The sequence below is a fragment of the Cryptomeria japonica genome, unplaced genomic scaffold, assembly GCF_030272615.1.
Source record: "Cryptomeria japonica unplaced genomic scaffold, Sugi_1.0 HiC_scaffold_400, whole genome shotgun sequence".
Taxonomy (NCBI): domain Eukaryota; kingdom Viridiplantae; phylum Streptophyta; class Pinopsida; order Cupressales; family Cupressaceae; genus Cryptomeria; species Cryptomeria japonica.
In genome coordinates this window covers 30,966-51,838 of record NW_026729221.1, presented here as the reverse complement: position 1 = coordinate 51,838, position 20,873 = coordinate 30,966, and the positions used below count along the sequence as shown (strand labels likewise).

At 32.4% G+C, this 20,873-nt stretch overlaps 1 protein-coding gene across 1 annotated transcript; it reads right to left on the bottom strand.

The window, feature by feature from the left end:
- Window positions 1–14,776: 14,776 nt before the first annotated feature.
- On the bottom strand, window positions 14,777–19,726 carry LOC131871373 (disease resistance protein Roq1-like). Its single transcript, XM_059215970.1, has 6 exons — window positions 19,194–19,726; window positions 17,952–19,086; window positions 17,582–17,848; window positions 16,607–17,479; window positions 16,104–16,422; window positions 14,777–15,027 (listed from the first exon to the last, which is right to left on the bottom strand). The coding sequence occupies exons 1-6, from the start codon at window positions 19,724–19,726 to the stop codon at window positions 14,777–14,779; spliced, it is 3,378 nt and encodes a 1,125-aa protein (XP_059071953.1).
- Between the last annotated feature and the right edge of the window lie 1,147 nt (window positions 19,727–20,873).

Below are 20,873 nucleotides of genomic sequence, written 5' to 3'. Positions count from 1 at the left end.
GCTTGTTCCATTTGACTCACAGTCAGTTGATAATTGTGAAGAGTTGCACACAACTGTTGGAAAGAAGTAAACTCAGAAAACAAAAGTTTTTCTCTAATATCTTTTTGTAAATTAGAAATAAAGATTCTTTGAATATCATTGTCAGGTACCGGAAAAGAAATTTGAGCACACAAATGCTTATATCTACCAATGAAATCAGTCACTTTTTCTTTAACACCTTGTTTACAATGCATTACATCAATCAAAGTAACTTTAGGACCTATATTGTTTTGAAATTATTGAATAAAAGCATTTGCAAGTTGTTGGAAAGAAGTAATAGAATAGGAAGGCAACGAGCAATACCATTGTAGAGCCTTATCTCTTAATGTTCTAGTAAACAGTTTTGCAAGCAACCTTTGGTCATGAGCAAAATCGGTACATATTGTTTGAAAAGGTCTTAACATGTGTTAGAGGATCACCTTTACCAATATAAAGCTCCAACTGTGGGATTTCAACATGCTTAGGGGGGATAGCTCGAACAATGTCAAGAGAAAGTGGGCCCGCAACATCAAATGTGGGCACACTAAACTTAGATTGATTCATAGAAGCAATTTGTTGCTGTAAAGAAGAGACAGTTTGCGCAAGATTGTTAATGGTCGCTTCAGTCGAAGAGTTCATATTAGACATGTTAGATTGTGATGGAGGTATTATGTTATTGAAAGAAGGTATTGATTGAGAGTAAGGTGGCAGGACACTATGATGGTTAGTCATAGGAGATGATTGCAAAAGAGGAGCACTACAAGGAGGAATGGAATGGTTGGATGAATTGCCCCCTTGCGTCATGTTCATTTGTGGAGATGTAATAGGGACACTCATTGAAGGAATGAATGAAGAAGTCGGATTGAATGAAGGAAGAGGGTTGATTGAAGAGGAAGGATTGCCCCCATGACTGGTGATCATAGGTGGAATGTCTTGTATTGAAGTAGTCATTATGTTTGATGTAAAAGTAGGTATACTAGCAATAGAAGTTGTCAAAGGGATAGAATGATTGACTTGAGTAGGAGGTTGTGTATAACCTAAAGTTTCAGCACAACTCTTCATAGGCATCACATTCGAATCCACAATGTGTGCAATACTACGCAAAATATCAATTCCATTCTTATCACTGTGAACCATACGTTTTAGACCCTCAATTAATGAAAGAGCTTGACTATCAGGGTATTCTTGAGACATCCATTGCTGAAAATCATCAAATTGGTTATCCAATTTCGAAAGTTGTTCTATAGAAACCTCAAGGAGAGTTTCTTCATCATTAAGAGGATTAGAGGAATTACCCGTGTCCTCGTTAAAAAGGCCATTCAAATTAGGTTCCATTCCCTTGGTAATTAAACCTCGGAAAGACTTAATTCTAAGGCTTCGTCTAACGGGAATAGTGTAAGTAGGGCTTATTGTTGTAAAACTCATGCACTAGAGAGAGAGGGAAGATTTTGAATTTTGAAAATAAAGTTGGCAAAATTGAACAATGAGATAATGATTATCCAATTTGAACTTTGTGAAAGAAGAGGGAAACACAACTTCCAAGAAAGGTAGGCACAATTGAAAATTAGGGCCAAGGGGGTAGCACTTAATTTTAATTGTTATCTTGAAAATTGAAATCTTGAATTTTGAGTTTATTTTCAAATTTAGGGGTAGCAAATTTCAATAAAATCAGCCAATCTCCTAGATTTAAGCTGTTAAATGTAATCATGACAATCTCCCAAAATTTCGGAAAAAATTTCAGGGACCGTGGCGAACGGAGTGCACACAGTCCTCGCAACTTTTTTCGAAATTTTCAGGGATGAAGGTTATGATGATTTTAAAGCTAATCTAAAAAAATTGAGTGATTTTACGATCTGTAGATAGGCCAATTAAAGTTGCAATCTCAAAATTGAATCCTACCAAGATTGTTGAAAAATGCAAAATTTGAATTTTGAAAAAGAGAGGGAAACTGAAATTTTGAATTTTATGATTTTAGAGGGAATACTAAAAGCAATGCAAGCTTTGAAACTTAAAGGTTGACTCAATTTCATGCAAAATTCAATTTTGAAAGCGGGAATCAAAGTTGTTGCAATTAAACACTTAATTTAAAAAGTCACAAATTGCAAAAAATTTGAATAAAGTTTGAAGAACTTATTGTGATTCCATTGTACCGAATGTATGGGATTTCATGTGAAGGGTCTATCTCTGACGAGATCAAGAGGTTCCTATGAACACACTGCATTGAACCTACATGGATACTCTGATTCAGACTGGGTTGGAAGCGTGATAAACAGGAAGAGCACTTCAGGATGTTGTTTTAGCTTAGGATCAGCTATGGTATCTTGGATCTGCAGAAAACAATCATCTGTGGCTCAGAGCTCCACAAAAGCTGAATATATAGCTGCATCCATGGCAGCTAAGGAAGCCATATGGTTGAGAAAATTGATAGTAGGACTATTTGGTGAAATTCTGAAGCCTACTATCATTCATTGTGACAATCAAAGTTGCATTAAACTTTCAGTGAATCCAGTTTTCCATGATAGATCCAAGCACATTGAGATCCCATATCACTATGTAAGAGACATGACATATAGAAAGGTAATAAGACTGGAATATGTCAATATAGGAGATCAGACAGCTGACATTCTCACCAAACCCTTAGCAAGAGTGAAAATTGATCACTTCAGGAGGTATCTTGGTATGGTTAAAATGTAATTGATGTCTAAAATTATGTAAACTTCTTGGTCATATATTTGAGTATATGAAGTATATAACCTTTCCCTGTGTTCATTCCTAAAGGATGACGATTCTTTAGTTAATAAACACTTGTATTTTAACATTGTAAGGTGACGATCTTATAAATGTTTGGAAGATCATATAAACTGAAAAATCAGACAATTTGAATATAAGTAATATGATAAGTTATAGTAGACATTATGTAAGCGGATTAATGTCAGTGCACATACTATAACAAGGATATCAAAGTGAGTATATCCTTAGTATCATAGGCTGATACTTAAAATTGGATATTGAAGTGAGTATATCCTTAGTATCACAAGCTGATACTTAAAATTAGATATCAAAGTGAGTATATCCTTAGTATCACAGGCTGATACTTAAAATTGGATATCAAAGTGAGTATATCCTTAGTATCACAGGCTGATACTTAAAATTAGATATCAAAGTGAGTATATCCTTAGAATCACAGGATGATTCTTCACACCTAGGTGATGTAATTATCATGAGATTAGTGTTGAGCTAAATTAAGTTTTAGATCTATACTCCTAAGACTAAGAGGGAGTGTTAAAATTAGTCTCAGTCGTAAACAATCGTAATCTGATAATTTGCACCAAGAATTCGATTTTATGTCACTTGTGATTTATTGGGATTTAATTAAGTTAGTATTAAAAACTAACATGTTAATTTTCTAATTGTGATGTTTGGTTTAAAGTATATCCACCGATGTAGAAGGATCGTGGCTCCACATAGGGGTCACGACCCTATGTGGAACCATGTGGTTCCACATAGGATCGTGACCCCCTGTGGAGGCATGATCCATTGAAGACATAAGATATACATCCACCTCCCATTATTGAATAAGAAGATAAGTACGATACATATGGTAAAGGGAGAACAGATATAATTAGTTGATCTTCATATCTACAGAGGCAAACTGATAAATATTAAAATCAGTTTTATATTTCTTCATATCAAACAATAAAAATATAAATTCATTATCTTTGAATTTTGATTGTTCTAAAAGTCATCACAGTCTGTTTACATTTACAAAACATAAGGAAAAAATAAAATTACAAAACTTGTATGGAGGATATTAAGTTTCCAAACCTCCCTCTGATAGTAATTATATATTGATAAAAAATCAACTAGCAATTACATCTCTCCACATTCAAACTATTTTTTATTAAAAGAAGCAATTTTTAAAAAAACATTAGAACTAAGTCACATTCAAAATACGTAATCATTAGAGCTAAACTTTAATAACTTCAAAATCTAGAGATGATTTGATCCTATAAAAAAATCTTGTGCAATAAATGATGATGGCACATGAATCACCCCCTTGAAATATACCTACCCACCTTTCCAATGTCTCCAATTGTTTTAAATAATTTATAATAACTTTGACTTTTATTCCACATAGAATACAAGTCTTCTCCCAAATATTATTTTATCTCTAAAATGTATTTGGGGAAGGTGACTAAATGATAATAACATCAAAATCTAGAGATGAATTTGATCTTATAATAAAAAAATCCTATGAAATATAATATGGTATACATGAATCAAAGCCCCTTCAAATATACCTACCAACCTTTCCAATATCTTCAATTGATTTGGACAACTCATAATGACTTTGACTTTTATCCCACTTAGAATATAATCCTTCTCCCCAAGATTAATTTATTTCAAAAATCCACTTGAGGAAGGTATTAAATTTTCTAGTACAAATACAAATTTTACATCACAAAGACAAATATTCAAAGATAATGGTGATAACATTCAAAGATTCTAGTATCTATTGAATCTCTCAAACACAACGATTTAATTAAAAAACATAGCACAATTTTTAGGTGTTTCCACCCAATGTAAGAGAAAATCTACAAAACATCATCCATGGTCAAGAGAGATTCAACACATGAGATGTATTGAGTTAAGAGGTGATTGCAAATGTACAAGTTTCCTTGCTTAAATAGGCAAGAGTAGTTAGGAAGGGTGGACAAGGTTGAGACAAGTGTCTCAACCTAGAGGAAGTAGAGTCTTGACAGAACTCAACAATATCCTTTAGGATAAGTTAGAGTCCTAATATGACTCTAATATTATCCATCTACCTAATAAATGTGTTCACCTAAGTAAATTTAATTAAACAATAAATAGTAGGAACTGTTTATTCCAACACAATTTACTAAAAATTAGCTTATTGAAAATTTATTAGTCTTTTACCATCAATGGTTACATAGAATTATTAACAATAATTAATGGGAAAAAAATTAGTTGACAATTATGGATATGCTAAAGAATAAAAGTTATGAAAAATTATGACTCCTATTTTTGAATCATCAGAATGAGAATTGTGATAGTGAATGTATGGGATATAAAAAAAAGGAAATTATAAGAATTGAGGACTATATATGTATGCATACATACATGCACAAATACATATATACACACACTAATATATATGTATATATGCCCATAAACATGTGTGTGTGTGTGTGTGTGTGTGTGTGTGTGTGTGTGTGTGTGTGTGAGAGAGAGAGAGAGAGAATAGCTATGATCTGTAATTAATAATTATTTAGTTAAAAAAATTGAATAATTATAAATTAGAAAAATAATTAACTAAAATTAGAGTTATAATATAATTGATTAAAATAGTTATAATGATAAATTATAATAATTTTAAACTAAAAAGTCTTTTATATAAAATATAATATTAATTTATTAAATAATATTTTAAATTTAAAATTATTATATTTATAATATATAATCCAATTTAATATGATTATATTCATCTCATATTAGCTTCCTTCCATGTAATAAAATTTACCATGTGATTTACTTTTTATTTATATTTAAAATGCAAAAATTTGGCCCAAATCAGCTCTATTAGACCCAAAGTACTACTACCAACTCCAAATGAAATGTCATTCAACAAAATCAACCGCAGGAAGCGAAAGTCTATTTTTTTATTTTAATCTGGTTATCCCTGGGATCAAGTCAGAGCAATATATATTAAAAGCTTATTATTATTATTATTATTATTATTATAGAGCGGAAGTCCTTTGTTTTTCATTTTAATCTGGTTATCCCTGGGGATCTGGTTATATATATTAAAAGCTTATTATTATTATAGTAATTGATATTTTTATAACTCCTTTCAGACTATCTATCTATATCATTATCTTGTCGAGATAAAATGAAGAATGGTTCTTTCTTAGATTGAATAAAAAATGTTTGGAAGACTTAGACTGAGCCGTGAGCACATGAACGCAATATTCGTCATCGATAGATGAAGAAGAATAGGCAATATTTTGTACGCAAATATGATTATCCAAAGACTTTCTACCTTGAAACAATAAAATTCATAAATAATTATAATATAATTTATATTTTTCACTAAGTAACCTTACTTGATCGATGTAAATTTATAAGGAAATGAGAGTATATATAAAACATTATCATATTTCATTTCTAGATGTTACACGTATCTTTAAATAATCTCCATATAAAATGATTTATTATTTTAAAGTGTTTTCTTCAATATCACAAAAGTCATTAATAATTATAAGTTTATATACGTTAGGATAAATTCTAGTATCTTACAAATTTAACGTCATTTCTTCTTTTTTTAGAGCTGCATTAATTATTCTTTATTACATTAATTATTTCTTGTTTATAAATTGTGCTTTCAACCATAAAGATATATATATATATAATTTTATCAATAGATTTATCAATTGAAATTTCAAGTTTCTTACTTTTTATATTTTTGTAAAAGTTTAAAATTGATCTTAAATTTATTGTTTCGTGTAAATAAAATATAAATATGAAAAAATTCAAAGAAAATAATTTTTTTTAAAGAATAAAAGTTTCAATTATAAGACCTTACCAAATTCTCACTCCTAGTTTTTAACATGCAAAATTTTAAAACTATTTTTAATTTATTATATTGTGCAAAGAAAATATAAAATATGGTAAGACTTTAAAGAAAAATGATTTTTTTGTAAGGAATAAAAGTTTCAATTACAATACTACACAAAATTCACACTCCTATTTTTCAAAAATGTCCGAAAGTCTTTTGTTTCTTGAGGTGTTAAAGATGTTGCTAAAAATGTGATCTTAGGATTTTCTATTGTTTTACAATTTAACTCTTGTTACTCTTTCACCAAGACAAGAGACTTTTCTTGATATAGTGACATGTTCGGTAGGTTTTCATTTAAAGTTGATGTCTCGTTGAGATTAATGTTCAAAGATTGTTCCACTATGTTGAAATATTGGTTCTTATGATTGAAATATTTAAAAATTTTACCAAAGTAATCCTCACTATCAAGTTGTATGATAAAACTATCTTTATGATCTCCTCATGGTATTATTTCTCATAGTCGCATGAATTTTGAAATACCCTTATCATTTTGAAAACTATCTAGGATAGGAGATCCCTACAGATCCCAATATGTAAGCTTAGGATAAACAGGTTCAAATTATTTAGGTTGGGATGTAAAGGATGAAGTAAATACAATGAAAACTCTATAATCTTGAAAAAAGTCAACAATATGCATAAAGGACTCTTCAAAGATATCCCTATTGTTAGTTTCAATAGTAGAAAAAGAGCTAGCTTCTTTTGTGAGTATATTCACAAGTTCAAATACAATATTACTAGACTCTAGCTTCTTTCCTGAGTACATTCACAAGTTCAAATACAATATTACTAAACTTTTTATCCAAGGCCTTTGTCCTTGGTTTTTCTCTATTGGTATAATGGGTTTCAAAATGCATTGCCCTTTATAGCTTAAGTCTTTTCCTTGAGAACCCATGTTCTTAATGATGTGAAGACAGTTAGGATACTTTTCAATAGGTATTATAGTAAAATTTTCTTCTTATTCATCTTTGTATAACCATCTTGAGAGGTTCTCACAAATGTTTTTATTTCCCAACTCACCCCAATGTAGAAATTTTGTAGGCTTAGCTTTGACCACTCTTGATATGTCTTGTTTAAGTTGAGGTCTTCCATATTTTTTAGGGAAAGGAGAATTTTTCTTATATAAAAATATTATTATGCACTATACACTCCTAAACCCATGTCATCAACTTGAACCTTGATATTGGGAAAGATGGTATCGGATATAGAGGGTAAAGTGGGAGGATCAACATATGGGGACAAGGATGAGGCCTCTTAGTTATTAGGAACCTAGATATTTTTTATGACTCTTATCTTCAATATTTTGCAATACCCAAAAGGGCATAAGTCTCCATGAATAATATATTGGGCAATTTTTGGAGTGTGGTTTTTTCCTCCAATAAGGGTTTTCCCCACATAAATATTTTTTTTATGGTATGGATGTTATTCGTGTTCAAACTGTTTAATTTTTGTAATGTTGTAAATATTTGAAAATTTGTGGCCTTACCCTCATCCCAAGATTAGTGTATTAAATTGTTTTGCGACCGTAAATGACTTACAATATTTACCTAAAAACAAATTTCCTCCTAAATTTATAGAATTTACCATTATCCTCCTTAAGTGAAACTTAGATCGACACCTGTGTACAAATGAAATTTTTTTTCACAACTAGTGAAAGGGGAAAAAAACCTATAGAAAAGAACTCTCTAAAAGAAAAAAATATTGAATGAAATCATCAAATATACATCACCTTATCCAATTATAAATTCAATAAATAATTATATTTTTAAATCCAACTTAATCTAATTAAATACCCAATCTAATAAGTCCACTAAGAAATCTATGCATTTCACCCCGTACAATTAGTCAACTTTCCTTTATCGAATCACTTTACTACCTAATACACTTAGTCAAATTCCTCCATGCACTCAACTTATTTGTTTCCTTTGTGAACACACCGACATATCATTCATCCAATCACTTAACTCTTCATAAATTTAATTATCTCAATATTAATTTATTTATTTAAAAAAAAAAAAAAATTCATCTAACCCATGTTTTCCACATTTCGATCTCTCCTAGACTAGTCATGAATTGGAATCATAGTTTATTATCAAGTCGTATGGATGCATACTGCTTTCTAAAATTGTATATATTTAATTTATTATTCATCAAACATCATGAATCATCAATGCAAAATCATGTTATTAAATATACAATTTGAATAATGTTAATATTATGTTGAAAAATTGAACACACATGTTAGACATTATAAGCACATCCATTAAATGCTCAATAAAAGGTTATCTTTAGTTAGAGGAGTGTTTTAATGTGTTTTCTTCAATGATTTCGTTTATTCAACTTCTTGCTAACAATGCATTACTTACCATCAATCATAATCATGTGAACAATTAGTTTTGGTTATTTACAACAAATTTATAAACACTTATATATTCTCTAATAGGTTCAGTTGTATCCAAGGAAAGTGCAACATGTTTATGTAATCCTATGTGAAAATTAATATTTAATTAAAATATGACTAATGTTAATGGCATTTGGAGCTATTGTTATTATATCAAGATATCCTTGTTAAAACTCTTTTGGAACTTTGAAATACAAGTAGATATATTATAAAAATGAGTTGAAGGATATAGAATTAATATGGTTGACTATATATTAATATCTAATATTTAGTTATTTTTATAAAATCCCTTTTGTGATATTAGACCTTCTTCGTAATAAAAAATGAATAGGTTTCAAGTAATAAGGTAGTCATAGACTTATTCAATATAATATAGATTTAGTTAATCTTTTTTCATAATATTTATTATATTTCTATTTAAAGGAGAGATATTATCTTTATTAGAATTAATATAAAGCTAAGAGTTAAGAGATGATGTAGCATGTGAGTCAAGATCTATGAGAAAAGTTCATGAATCTTTACACCTTGGCATGTACCTCAAAATATAAAAAACCACAATCACCTTTATATATAAAACATGTGGAGAGATTTGAGCCCAAGAAAAATCTGTCAATAAGGTACAAAGAAACCAACATAATTTAGATTTCATTATAGGATAAAATTAAGACATAATTTCATATTAAAAAATCTTAACAACTTAAAAGAAAAATAGTTTATTTAGTCTCAATTTAGCTCACCAAAATAAAAAGTAAAAATTATAATCTGTAGGGTTATTCTAGCCTAATAAACAAAATGCATGCATTAAACTCATAGAGGTGGGATGAAATGGATCATTATAAAACTTATGAAGATTACTTATAGCAAATAAAACATGATCCAAAGCAAACATAAAATCATTTTTTAATAATTTGAGTTCTTTGTTGTAGATAGCCTTAAAATTCTAAAATAAGGGTGAATCAAGCATTTGCCACATTATCTTCTAACCATTGATTAGTAAGATAATTGTCATATTTATTTATTTTGATTAGTAAGGAGCACTGTTTAAGGTGCTGAAAACTATTGTTGTTCAAATCCATGAGCCCACCACCCCAGCAAAAGTACCAAGCTTATGAGCATAACGACCTAACGGAGATTTGAACCTTGGTGGCAATTTCACCAAGAAAGTGTTTTAACTACTGAATTACATGGGTCACCCCTAAATAATTTCAATTATTAATTTTTACTTATTTATTTAAATTAATTTATTAATTTTAAATATATATTTATTTATTTAACTAGAATAAATTATAAAGATAGAGTTGCTCCCTCGCAATAATTATTTTTAAATAATCATTAAATATATGAAAAGCTCTTTAAACTTATTAGTATCTAAAAAATGATTAATCATTATTACAAAGATCACATTAAACTTCTTATTTACTAACCCCTTTCAATAATAATATTACTTTTAATAATAGTCCAAAGAATTAAATAAAAACCACTGGATTTGTTTTATGGTATACATGCACACCAAACTCTTGTAGAATCTGATAATAGTCTCTACCCTTGACTAGATAATTAAATTAAATAATTATGACATCAAGAACATCAAAACCATTTCCAGCTCTTATCACATAACAATAGACATTCAAACGTTCAATAGAAATAAAAAAACATATCTTGAAATCAAATTGAATACTCTATTTCTGAATGCTCTATTTTTAACAACGATATGTTTTTATTATTATAGCTCACACAAAAATACAAAGTTCTTTCCAATTTATAAATTTTTTGTTTCATATCCTTAGGATTTGAACTATCTAAAAACCAGGGCATACACTACTAAAGATAGAGCATGCAAAGCATGCATTATTTGGTGGAAAAGGCTAATTACCACTCTAAAATAAAACCAAACAATACGCTACAGACTAACAAGAAATTAACTATGCATGGGTATGCATTATTTAGCTAGAATTAGAACTGGAGATTTGGAATCTAATTCTATTGCTAACTAAATTAAATTATGAATCCATTAAAAGAAAAGGCATTGATCGGTGGATCTCCTAGTAAGTTGTTCAAACTATTAGTTCAACAAAGCATGGTGGCGAATGTGATTTTGACGATGGAAGTTAATAATAGTGGCTAAGTATGTAACTACATCCTTGAACAGCTTCAGTTATCCACATACTCCCCCTTGATGCTTAGAGGGCTCACAATTTTATCTCAAAGTGCAAAAAACTGAGCTTTTGCGACTACCTTGATGAAGATATCTACTAGCTAATACTGAGTGTTTATGTGATTCAATTCAAATTCCTTATTTTGTACCAGATCCTAAATGAAGTTATATTTCATATCAAAATTCTTTGTTCTACTATGATGAACCAAAATCTTTGCTAACTTGATGGAACTCACATTGTCACAATAAACCACTATAGGTTCAATTTCCTTTTCTCTAATTTCTTTGAAAACTTTTCTGATCTAAAGACCTTGTGTACCTACTAAGGTAATAACAACATAATCTTCTTTTGTGGTTGAGAGGGCAATAATGCATTGTTTTTTTTAGCTCCAAGTAATCAAACCAGAACCAAAAGACAAGCAATTTCCAAATGCAAACTTATAGTCATCCAAACTACCTCCCTAATCTGAATCACTAAAGCCAACCATTTTGAACCTTTTAGAAGAGTAGTGGTGAATATCAAAATTTAGAGTGTCTTTCACATACCTCAAAACTCTGTTGGCTTCCCTCAAGTGTATTTCTGACGGATTTGTCATATATCTTAAAAATAGTGAAATTGAATATGTAATATAAGGCCTTGTGTGGGTTAGAAACATAAAACTCCCAACAATACTTCTGTAAGTTATCTCATCAACTAGCTTAGCACCATAATCTCTACACAACACAACTCCATGAACACTTGAAGTGGAGGAAGGATTACAATCACTCATATCAAATTTCTTCAAAATATCTTGTGCATACTTTGTTTGACAAATAAAAATTTCATCCGCACTCTAATTAAATTTCATTCCAAGAAAATATTTCATGAGACCAAGATCTTTCATTTCAAATTCATTCACAATAGAAACTTTGAATTCATATTTCATCTTAGAACCACTACACATATGCAATAGATCATCAACATACAGACTTATCATGAGAATATCAGTACCTTCTTGTTTGTAGTAAAGGGTAGGTCTACTCTTACATCTCTGGAAGCCATTCTCATGAAAGTATCCATCAATCATGGCATAACACGCTCTTGGTGCTTTCTTGAGACCATACAAATCCTTCTTCAACCTGTAGACATGATGCTCTTTTCCTTGTACTTCAAAACCTTGTGGTTATTACACATATACTTCCTCTTCTAAGTACCCATTAAAGAAAGGCATTTTTCACATCCATATGATGTATAGTCCAATTCTTCTGATCTACTAATGAATTCGACATTCTAATGGTCTCTTGTCTTGCTACTAGTGCAAGTGTCTCTTCATAATCAATTTCATGTGTGTGTGTGAAGTCTTTAGCAACTAATCTTGCCTTGCGTCTTTCAACACTCCCATCACTGTCAAACTTGATCTTGTAGACCCATTTGGTACCAATATTCTTCTTGTCATGTGCAAGCTCTCTAAGCTCCCAAGTGTCATTCTTGTGAATGGAATCCATCTCTTTTTGCATTGCTTGCATCCAAACCTCATTAGTACATGAATAATCAAAGCATGGTGGTTCAAAATCAGTCTTGGTAAATAAAGCCAAATTCACTGTCTCACCTATTGGAGTTTCTTCATGTTTTTTATTTGTACTCCTTTGATAAATTTCACTCAACCTCCTTACTTTCCTTGTCGAAATTGGAGATGAATATGGACTTGAGCTTGGAACTGGAGAACTTGATGAGGGGTTTCTTAGTGGATTTGTACCACTTGAAATAGAAACATTAGTGGACTGCTCATGACCAATGTCATCAATAATAACATTATTCAAAACAGATTTTGACTTCTCAACATGGCATTTTTTTATGACCATAAACTCCCCCTTCATCAATAATTACATCTCTTGAGACAATAAGATTATTATAAGGGGATTACACAATCTATAAGCCTTTCTTTTCTCACTATACCCAAGAAAAATACATGATTCACTTTTTGCATCCAACTTTTGTCTATTTTGATCAGGTACATGCACTATCAATATTAGGCATTTTTCCATACCAAGCTTCATAAGGTGTCATATTTTTTAGTGCATTGGCGGGGCTTCGATTGAGGATGTATACTTTTGTAGCAATTGCATTTTCCCAATAAGAATTTCTCAATCCCTTGGTTTGTAACATGCACCTTGCCATTTTAACCACTATACTATTCTTCCTTCCAGCTACTCCATTCCATTAAGGTGTGTATGCAGTGGTGAGTTGCCTCCTGATGCCATTCAAATCCCAATAACTCTAGAAATATTTTGAACAAAATTCTCCTCCATGATCAGTCCTTAAACATTTTATTTTGCACCCTTTCTCATTTTCCACAAGGGCTATGAACCTCTTGAATGTATCCAGGGCTTCATCCTTGACCTTCAAAAAACACACTTGACAATTCTAAGAGTAATCATCAATAAAAGTGATAAAATATGATGACTTACTCAAACTCTTTGTTTCTATAGGACCACAGATATTAGAGTAAATAAGTTGAAGTGGGTGATGGGCCCTCCATGCATTACCCTTTGAAAACTTTTCCCTTGCATGCTTTCTAATGCATGTGATGTCAGAAGCTTCAAAATGTGAAAATTTAAATGCTCCTACCTGAGCCAACTTGTATCCTCATATGCCATATTTGCAAGGTTGTTGCTATGTTCACCAAACCTCAAGCAGAACATCCTATTCTTTGTCATCTAGGCACAACAGTGATCACCCTATTGCCCTGATTCTTATCATAGATAGTACATGTCTTATTCCAATATTGAACAAATTATGCTTCAACTATGAGGTGTAATAAATATCATGAATTCTCTTTATACCTTATTTTGTGTGGACCTCCATAGCTTCGTTTATAGCAACCTCCAAGGATTTATCATTACCAAGCTTTATCTTAGATTTAAAACTTCCATCCTTTGTTGAAAACAACTTCTTATTCTCCGTTATATGGTTAGAGCATCCAGAATCTAGATACCCAACATCTTTACTAGTATTTTCACCTTTGGCATAAGATAAAAATAAGTGATCGGGAGGATTCTCACCACTTTCTTGAGCATAATTACCACTTTTAACTTCTTTCAATCTACAATCTCTTTGAAAGTAACCATACCTATTATAATGCTAACATTGAATAATTCTTTTATCAAATGTGTCTCTACCTCTTCCTCTGATTCCTCTTGAAGAATTTTGACTTTTCCCTTAACCTTGGCCTTGATTGCTTTTGATGTTACTATCACTTGCATCTTCATTCTTTGTGATTTGTAATTTAGAGGAGAATGCTTTCTTGACACTTTCAAAAAAATCTCTCAATCTTTCTTCATGAGACATCAGGGATCCAACCAATTGATCAAACTGAAGGGTTTTCAAATATTTGCTTTCTTCTATGATTATGGCAATATGATTCCATATTGGTGTCAAATTTCTCAACATCTTTTTTATCAAAACTTCATTGCTCACAATTCCCCAAAGTGTAGCCATTTTATTGAACACATCTTTGACTTTGACACAATAGTGATTTACACTTTTAGCTTCTAGCATCTTCAAATTCTTGAATTCTCTCTTTAATATCTATACCTTGACAACCTTAACTTGAGCACTACCTTGGTAAGCTTCTTGTAGAGTCTTCCAGGCATCTTTGGCAATTGTTACTCCTAAGATTCTTGGAAATAATCTCTTATCATGAGCTATTTGAATGTGAAACAAATCTTGAGCATTGTTCTTCCTCGCCTCCTTCTTTGTTGTTCTTTCATTGGTAGTAAGGGCATTCCAATCATCTAGTTCCTCATACCCTGATTTAACAATCTCCCACAAATATTTTCCTATCAAAAAGTTCGGCATCTTAATGCACCAATAATCATACTCATTTCCATCAAATATTAGAACAGGCATCTAGTTAGAATTTGGCGAAATTCCAACAACAAAACTTCAACCCAAAACAAAATTACCTACTTTGATACTACTTGTAGAATTTGATAATAGTCTCTACCCTTGACCAACTGATTGAATTAAATAATTATGACAGAAAGAACATAAAAACCATTTCCATCTCTTATCACATAACAATAGACATTCAAACATTCAATAGAAAAAAAAAAAATAGACCTTGAAATCAAACTGAATACTCTATTTCAGAATTCTCTACTTTTAACAGTATTATGTTTTATTATTGCAGATCACACAAAAATATAAAGTTCTTTCCAATTTATAAAGTTTTTGTTTCACATCCTTAGGATTCGAACTGTCTAAAAAGCAGGGCGTACACTACTAAAGATAGAGCATGCAAAGCATGCATTATTCTGTGGAAAAGACTAATTACAGTTCTAAAATAAAACAAAACAATATGTTGCAGACTAAAAAGAAATTAACAATGAATGGGCATGCATTATTCATCTCGAATTAAAACTGACAATTTGGAATCTAATTCTATTGCTAACTAAATTAAACTACGAATCCATTAAAAGCAAAGGCATTGGTCGATGGATCTCCCAGTAAGTTGTTCAAATTGTTAGTACAGCAAAGCATGGTAATGAATGTGAGTTTGACGATGGAAGCTAAGAATAGCAGCTAAGTAGAGAACTGCATGCTCGAACAACATAAGTTTATCCACAACTCTTTGATATAAATTGTATCCTATAATTAAACTCTCTTAATAAACATTATAATTAAACCGTCAAATTATTATTTTTCATTATTAAAAATAAAATTCATTCTTTTCTTTGAACTGTAATCAATATAAATAGCACTTTTAAAAAATAATCATCTTCAATAAATTACATTCATAAATAATATAACCTATCAACAATGATTTGTAACACACCCACAATTTTATACTCTTCACCTTTCTTCACCTCTATCCCAAACCCCTTCTTCAGTATTCCATACCTCCTCAAAATACCTTCAATAGCCCGAAGATAATAGTATCTCGAAATATCACATGCCACCATTGTAATTATCCATTCTCCTTGACGCGCCTTAGGGCCATAGAGTGGAAGTAATTTATTTATACCCTCTTCTGAAATAGAGGTATCAATCACAACCAGAAAGCATCCGATAACCGCACTCAATTCTGACCACTTGAGAAAAGTTTCGTGGCTGCCAATTTCAATGATCGCATTGAGGTCAATATGAACGTCAGAAAACAGATATTCATTGAAACTTGACTCCGCTCCATCCACTGCTCTTCCTATCATATCCATTCCCACTGATGGCACACTCTAAAATGAATTACCAAATACTGTTAGTCACCCACGGTATCTTATTTTCATTTACAGATTACTTCAATCATTACTTGCAAAAATATAGATTATGTTATAAGAGCAAAAGGCAGAATAAAGATAAGGTGAATAACGAAATGAAAGAACGCTTACTTCTGTTAAAAAGCAGTGTTGAAATCATTACCTTCAACTTATGAATGCGATCTCGTATTACCGCATTGTTCCAATAAATAAGTCTCATCAATCTTAATCCGCGCAAGTCGTCAATCCCCGATATGTTCTGCAGCTTATCACAAGAGTCGATCACAATTTGCCGCAAGCAGCTCGGTCTTGCAAGACTTGGAAACACCTCAAGCTCAGGACAATCATAAATGTACAATGCTTTAAGGTCGAAGTTACCTGAGACACTTCTCAACATTTGACATCCATTCAATTCAAGACATTCAAGTTTCCCACATCCATCAAATATAATCCTCTCGAGGGAACGAGGACCTAAAAAAGCTGGCAACTCCACAAGCTCTGGACAACCCCGAATGGTTAATTCTACAAGCTCTTCACAACCAAAATCTATTGATTTCAAATTTTGACAATCCCCCAACTCAAAATATTTTAGCTTTACATTTCTATCAAATGTTATCCCCTCCAGACACTTCATACCCATGAGACGCAAGTCCTCAAACTCAAGGTCTGGACATTGATTAATGTTTAATAGCACAAGATTTGTAAGATCGGATGTTCCTATCAATCTTTTGAGTTTTGCACAATTTTTAATATCAAGACAATTTAATGTTTTTACCCTTATTAAATTCAATTCCTTAAGATTTTCCATTCCATGAAGTTTGATTGACTTAAGGCTGTGATAGTGGATTCCACTGATTAATATCTTAGATACAAATTTTTCACCACCGATCTCTAGTTTCTCAAGGCCAGTCTTCGGGGTCTTGACACTACTGGACTTTCCTCTATTTTCTAAACTATCTTTTGATACTCCCAATAAATCTGGAAACTCTATCAAAGAGGTTTCACAAATTTGCAGCTCCTTCAACTGAGAGGGTGCCTGAATTTCAAGATAAATTTGTGTAAATCTTTCCATGATAAAAAATATTCCAGAGACAACATAACGGGGAGATTTACTTTTTCAGAGAGAAGATCAGAATACCTGTACGGGATTCTCCCACAACGTCTTGAGTTGCCCGCCTTTGATTGTCAAACGCTGCAAATTTTGAAGAGGAATCCAAGAAGGGATGCATGGTTGTTCTCCGGAATTGCCCTCTAGCTGGAGCCATAGTAAGGAAGCTGATGTCTCAAGCCAAGTACGTGGTTGGCCTACAAAGAACGTAACTTGAGAACCCAAAGACTTGTCGAAAATGGAATGGTAACACCTGATGTTGGTTTTGGCGAGTATTAATTTGAAACCCATTGATTCCTGCATACATAGAAGTAGATCAGGTTTCTGTTTATGTAATAAAATGTTTTGATTAGGAATACTACAAGACCAAAGAGAAAATCTGAAGGGCTAACAAGCATACCAAAACTTTCAGATCTTGAGGACGCCACAGGCGATGAGGAGGGCTGAGCTCAAGTGCCATTTCTCTTCCCAAGTCCCTCAGGTGGTCATGCATTCTCAATCCAATCGTCACTTCTCCTTTCCGACTCCTAAGTTTGAATTCTTCTACAAGGCACTTATTTTTTAGTGTTGCTAGTGCATGCTGAGCGTTCCATCCTGATCCCTTCAATAACCTTTCAGCTATACTCTTAGCTTCGCCTATAAAAAAGCAAGCAATATCCATAAAAACCTGTTTTTCTTCATCATCCAATGCATGGAAACTTATTCTCAGTCTGTTCTTTATATCTCGAGGAAGAGTTTTTCTAACTTTAACTAATTCCAAATTCCAATAATCCTTATTTCTACCATGAACATGCCTGCCCAGTACCTGAAGGGACAGAGGCAACCCTCCACAAACATCAACAAAGGAGTCAACCAGCTTCTCATACCCGCTAGATGGATGGGGTTGGCCAAAGGCATGCCAGCAAAAGAGTTCTCTACCATAATTTCTATCCATTCCTCTTAAATTATAACCGACGGTAATCCCTGCAGTTATAAGCACCCCAACGTCACGGGTTGTGACAATAACAAGACTATCACCAATATTATTTAGGATATCCATGACCGCTAGAGCATTTAACTGTTCCACATAGTCGATATCATCTACAACAATTAGGAAGCTTAAATGAGGGCTCCTTTGAAAACTATCTTTGAGATAGCTTGTTCCTTCCTCTGGACTCGTAAATCTGAGATCATGATTCTGAAAGAGATCTTTCAGAAGCTTAAGTTGCAAAGAATGTAACTGGTTTCTCACAGATGCTTCTCGCACATCAAACAAAAAACTTGCTCTAGAGTAACTCAAAATCTTTCGATTAAACAACTCTTTAGAGAGAGTTGTTTTCCCCGATCCACCCATGCCGAAAATGCCAACTACCTTGGCGCTATGCTTCCCTTCTTTCAACCCGCATTGGTTTTCAAAATCTTGTGCAAGTTCTTCAAGGCATCGCATCTCAAAATCTTTCACAAGATTATTAAGCCCCACTGGATGTGTGGCGACGTGTAAATATCTTTTCCTTTCTAATTCCTTTTGCACTGTTGCAACTATGTTTTTGCAGTCACTGAAACATTATAAAATGAAAGCAGAATTCAATGAGAAAATAGTTAACCAGAATTGATGGAATAAAAAAGTATATAAAGTAGAGTTTACAAAACACAGTAAGATTACCTTTGAAATTCTTCTCCAGCTATAAATGAAAGAGACTGAAGAGCTTCCTTCCACTCACCAAGCTTCTCAACATATCTGCCCTTTTTTTCATATTTAATGAATGCACCAGCATATACTCCACTTTCTATGTGGCGGAGATCAGAAGGCATCACTTGATAAAATATAGGGATAATTTTGGCCTTAGTTTCTAACATGAGAAGCAGCTCATCCAAACACCAAGGTGACTCTGCATATCCTTTGGAAAAAATAGCTATGTGTACCTTTGCAGAGCGGATGGCTGTCTCAATAGTAGAAGGAAACGAATTTCCTAGTTCTTTCTCTTTGGAATCAAGGAACGTCCGTATTCCCAGCTGCTCAAGGGAGTTGTAAAGTTGAGTAGCCAAAGTTTGTTTGACATCAGGGCCTCTATGGTTGATGAACACGTCGAACAGTCTTGAAGATTCAGAAATCTTCCTTCTTATGCCGGCAGGTTTTATTCCAGAGAAAGCTTTTAATTCCGGATTTTGCTGGTGAGATGACGACGAAGAAGCCATTAGTTCCAGTTCAAATGCTAAAAATCCTTTTTACAACAATAGAATAAGTAAGCGGGGTGAATAAGATGTGATTTACAATATGCGTAATGGAAGATGAATGCTAAAGTGAATTAATATATCTTTCCGTAGGGAGTTCAATACTTTCCTTGCCGTTTCCTCGAAACATCGAGAAAAATAAAGAGTAAGGAATATTTATCCAAAGGCCGAGCTGTTCAAAGAAGCGGCCAGTTCAAATCTTTCTCCATACATTCAAGGCAAAAGAACACAGGACGAAAATACTTCGAAATCTGGGTTTGGTCTTTTACTCGAAATAAAATAGGTCATATTGTTGTGTTCAGTTTTCCTCGTCTTTTCCACGAAAATGAATATTAAAAATTATTAGAAGCGTACAGAGGAGGGAACCTCAGTCGTTCTCTCGAAACACTTAAGGCAAAAAGGAAAAGGATTCGAAATTAGACAATCTCCGATCTGTTCAATCGTTTCGTCGAAACATCAAATGAAGAAAGGAAGGAAAATGCTGTAGGAGGAGATTGGATTATGTAGACCACTTCTAAAGAAGTCAGAATCAATTCTTTGTAATGTCGGTGCCACGTTCCACGGAAACAAGTAATCTAAAAATGACGCTTTTCATTTCCTTTTTTTTTTAATTTTTAATTTAATAATTCCAAAAAAGATTTTCTTTTTAAATTATTGATTTTATAATAATATTGTAGTTCAAATTTAACATCTAAAAGAAAGTAGTATTCAACATTAGCATGATAATCAAACATAACATACAACAAAAGCTATAACATTGTCATGAGTGGGAGCATGAGGTGTCGAGTTAGGGTTTTGAAAGGAGAGAGAGTTGCAGGGGAGTATGTAGAGGATGGAGGTGAGGTTGATGATAATGGAGGGGACCGTGTTACTTTGCCCTTGGTTTGCTGGGGGTCTTGGTACCAAATCCGTTGATAGAGGTAGGATTTGGGTTGGAGTTATTGTTCCCCTACTCTCAGATGGGGCTTCTGAGTGGAGAGAAGATGGAGGAAATATTGCCTTTAGTTTTTCGCCTTGCTCATTATGGGGTTTTGTGTTGACTCTCTTATCCTTCATTTTGTCTTTGTTGGACGCCCTTCTTGGGCCTCTTTTCACTATCTTGTGCCTTATG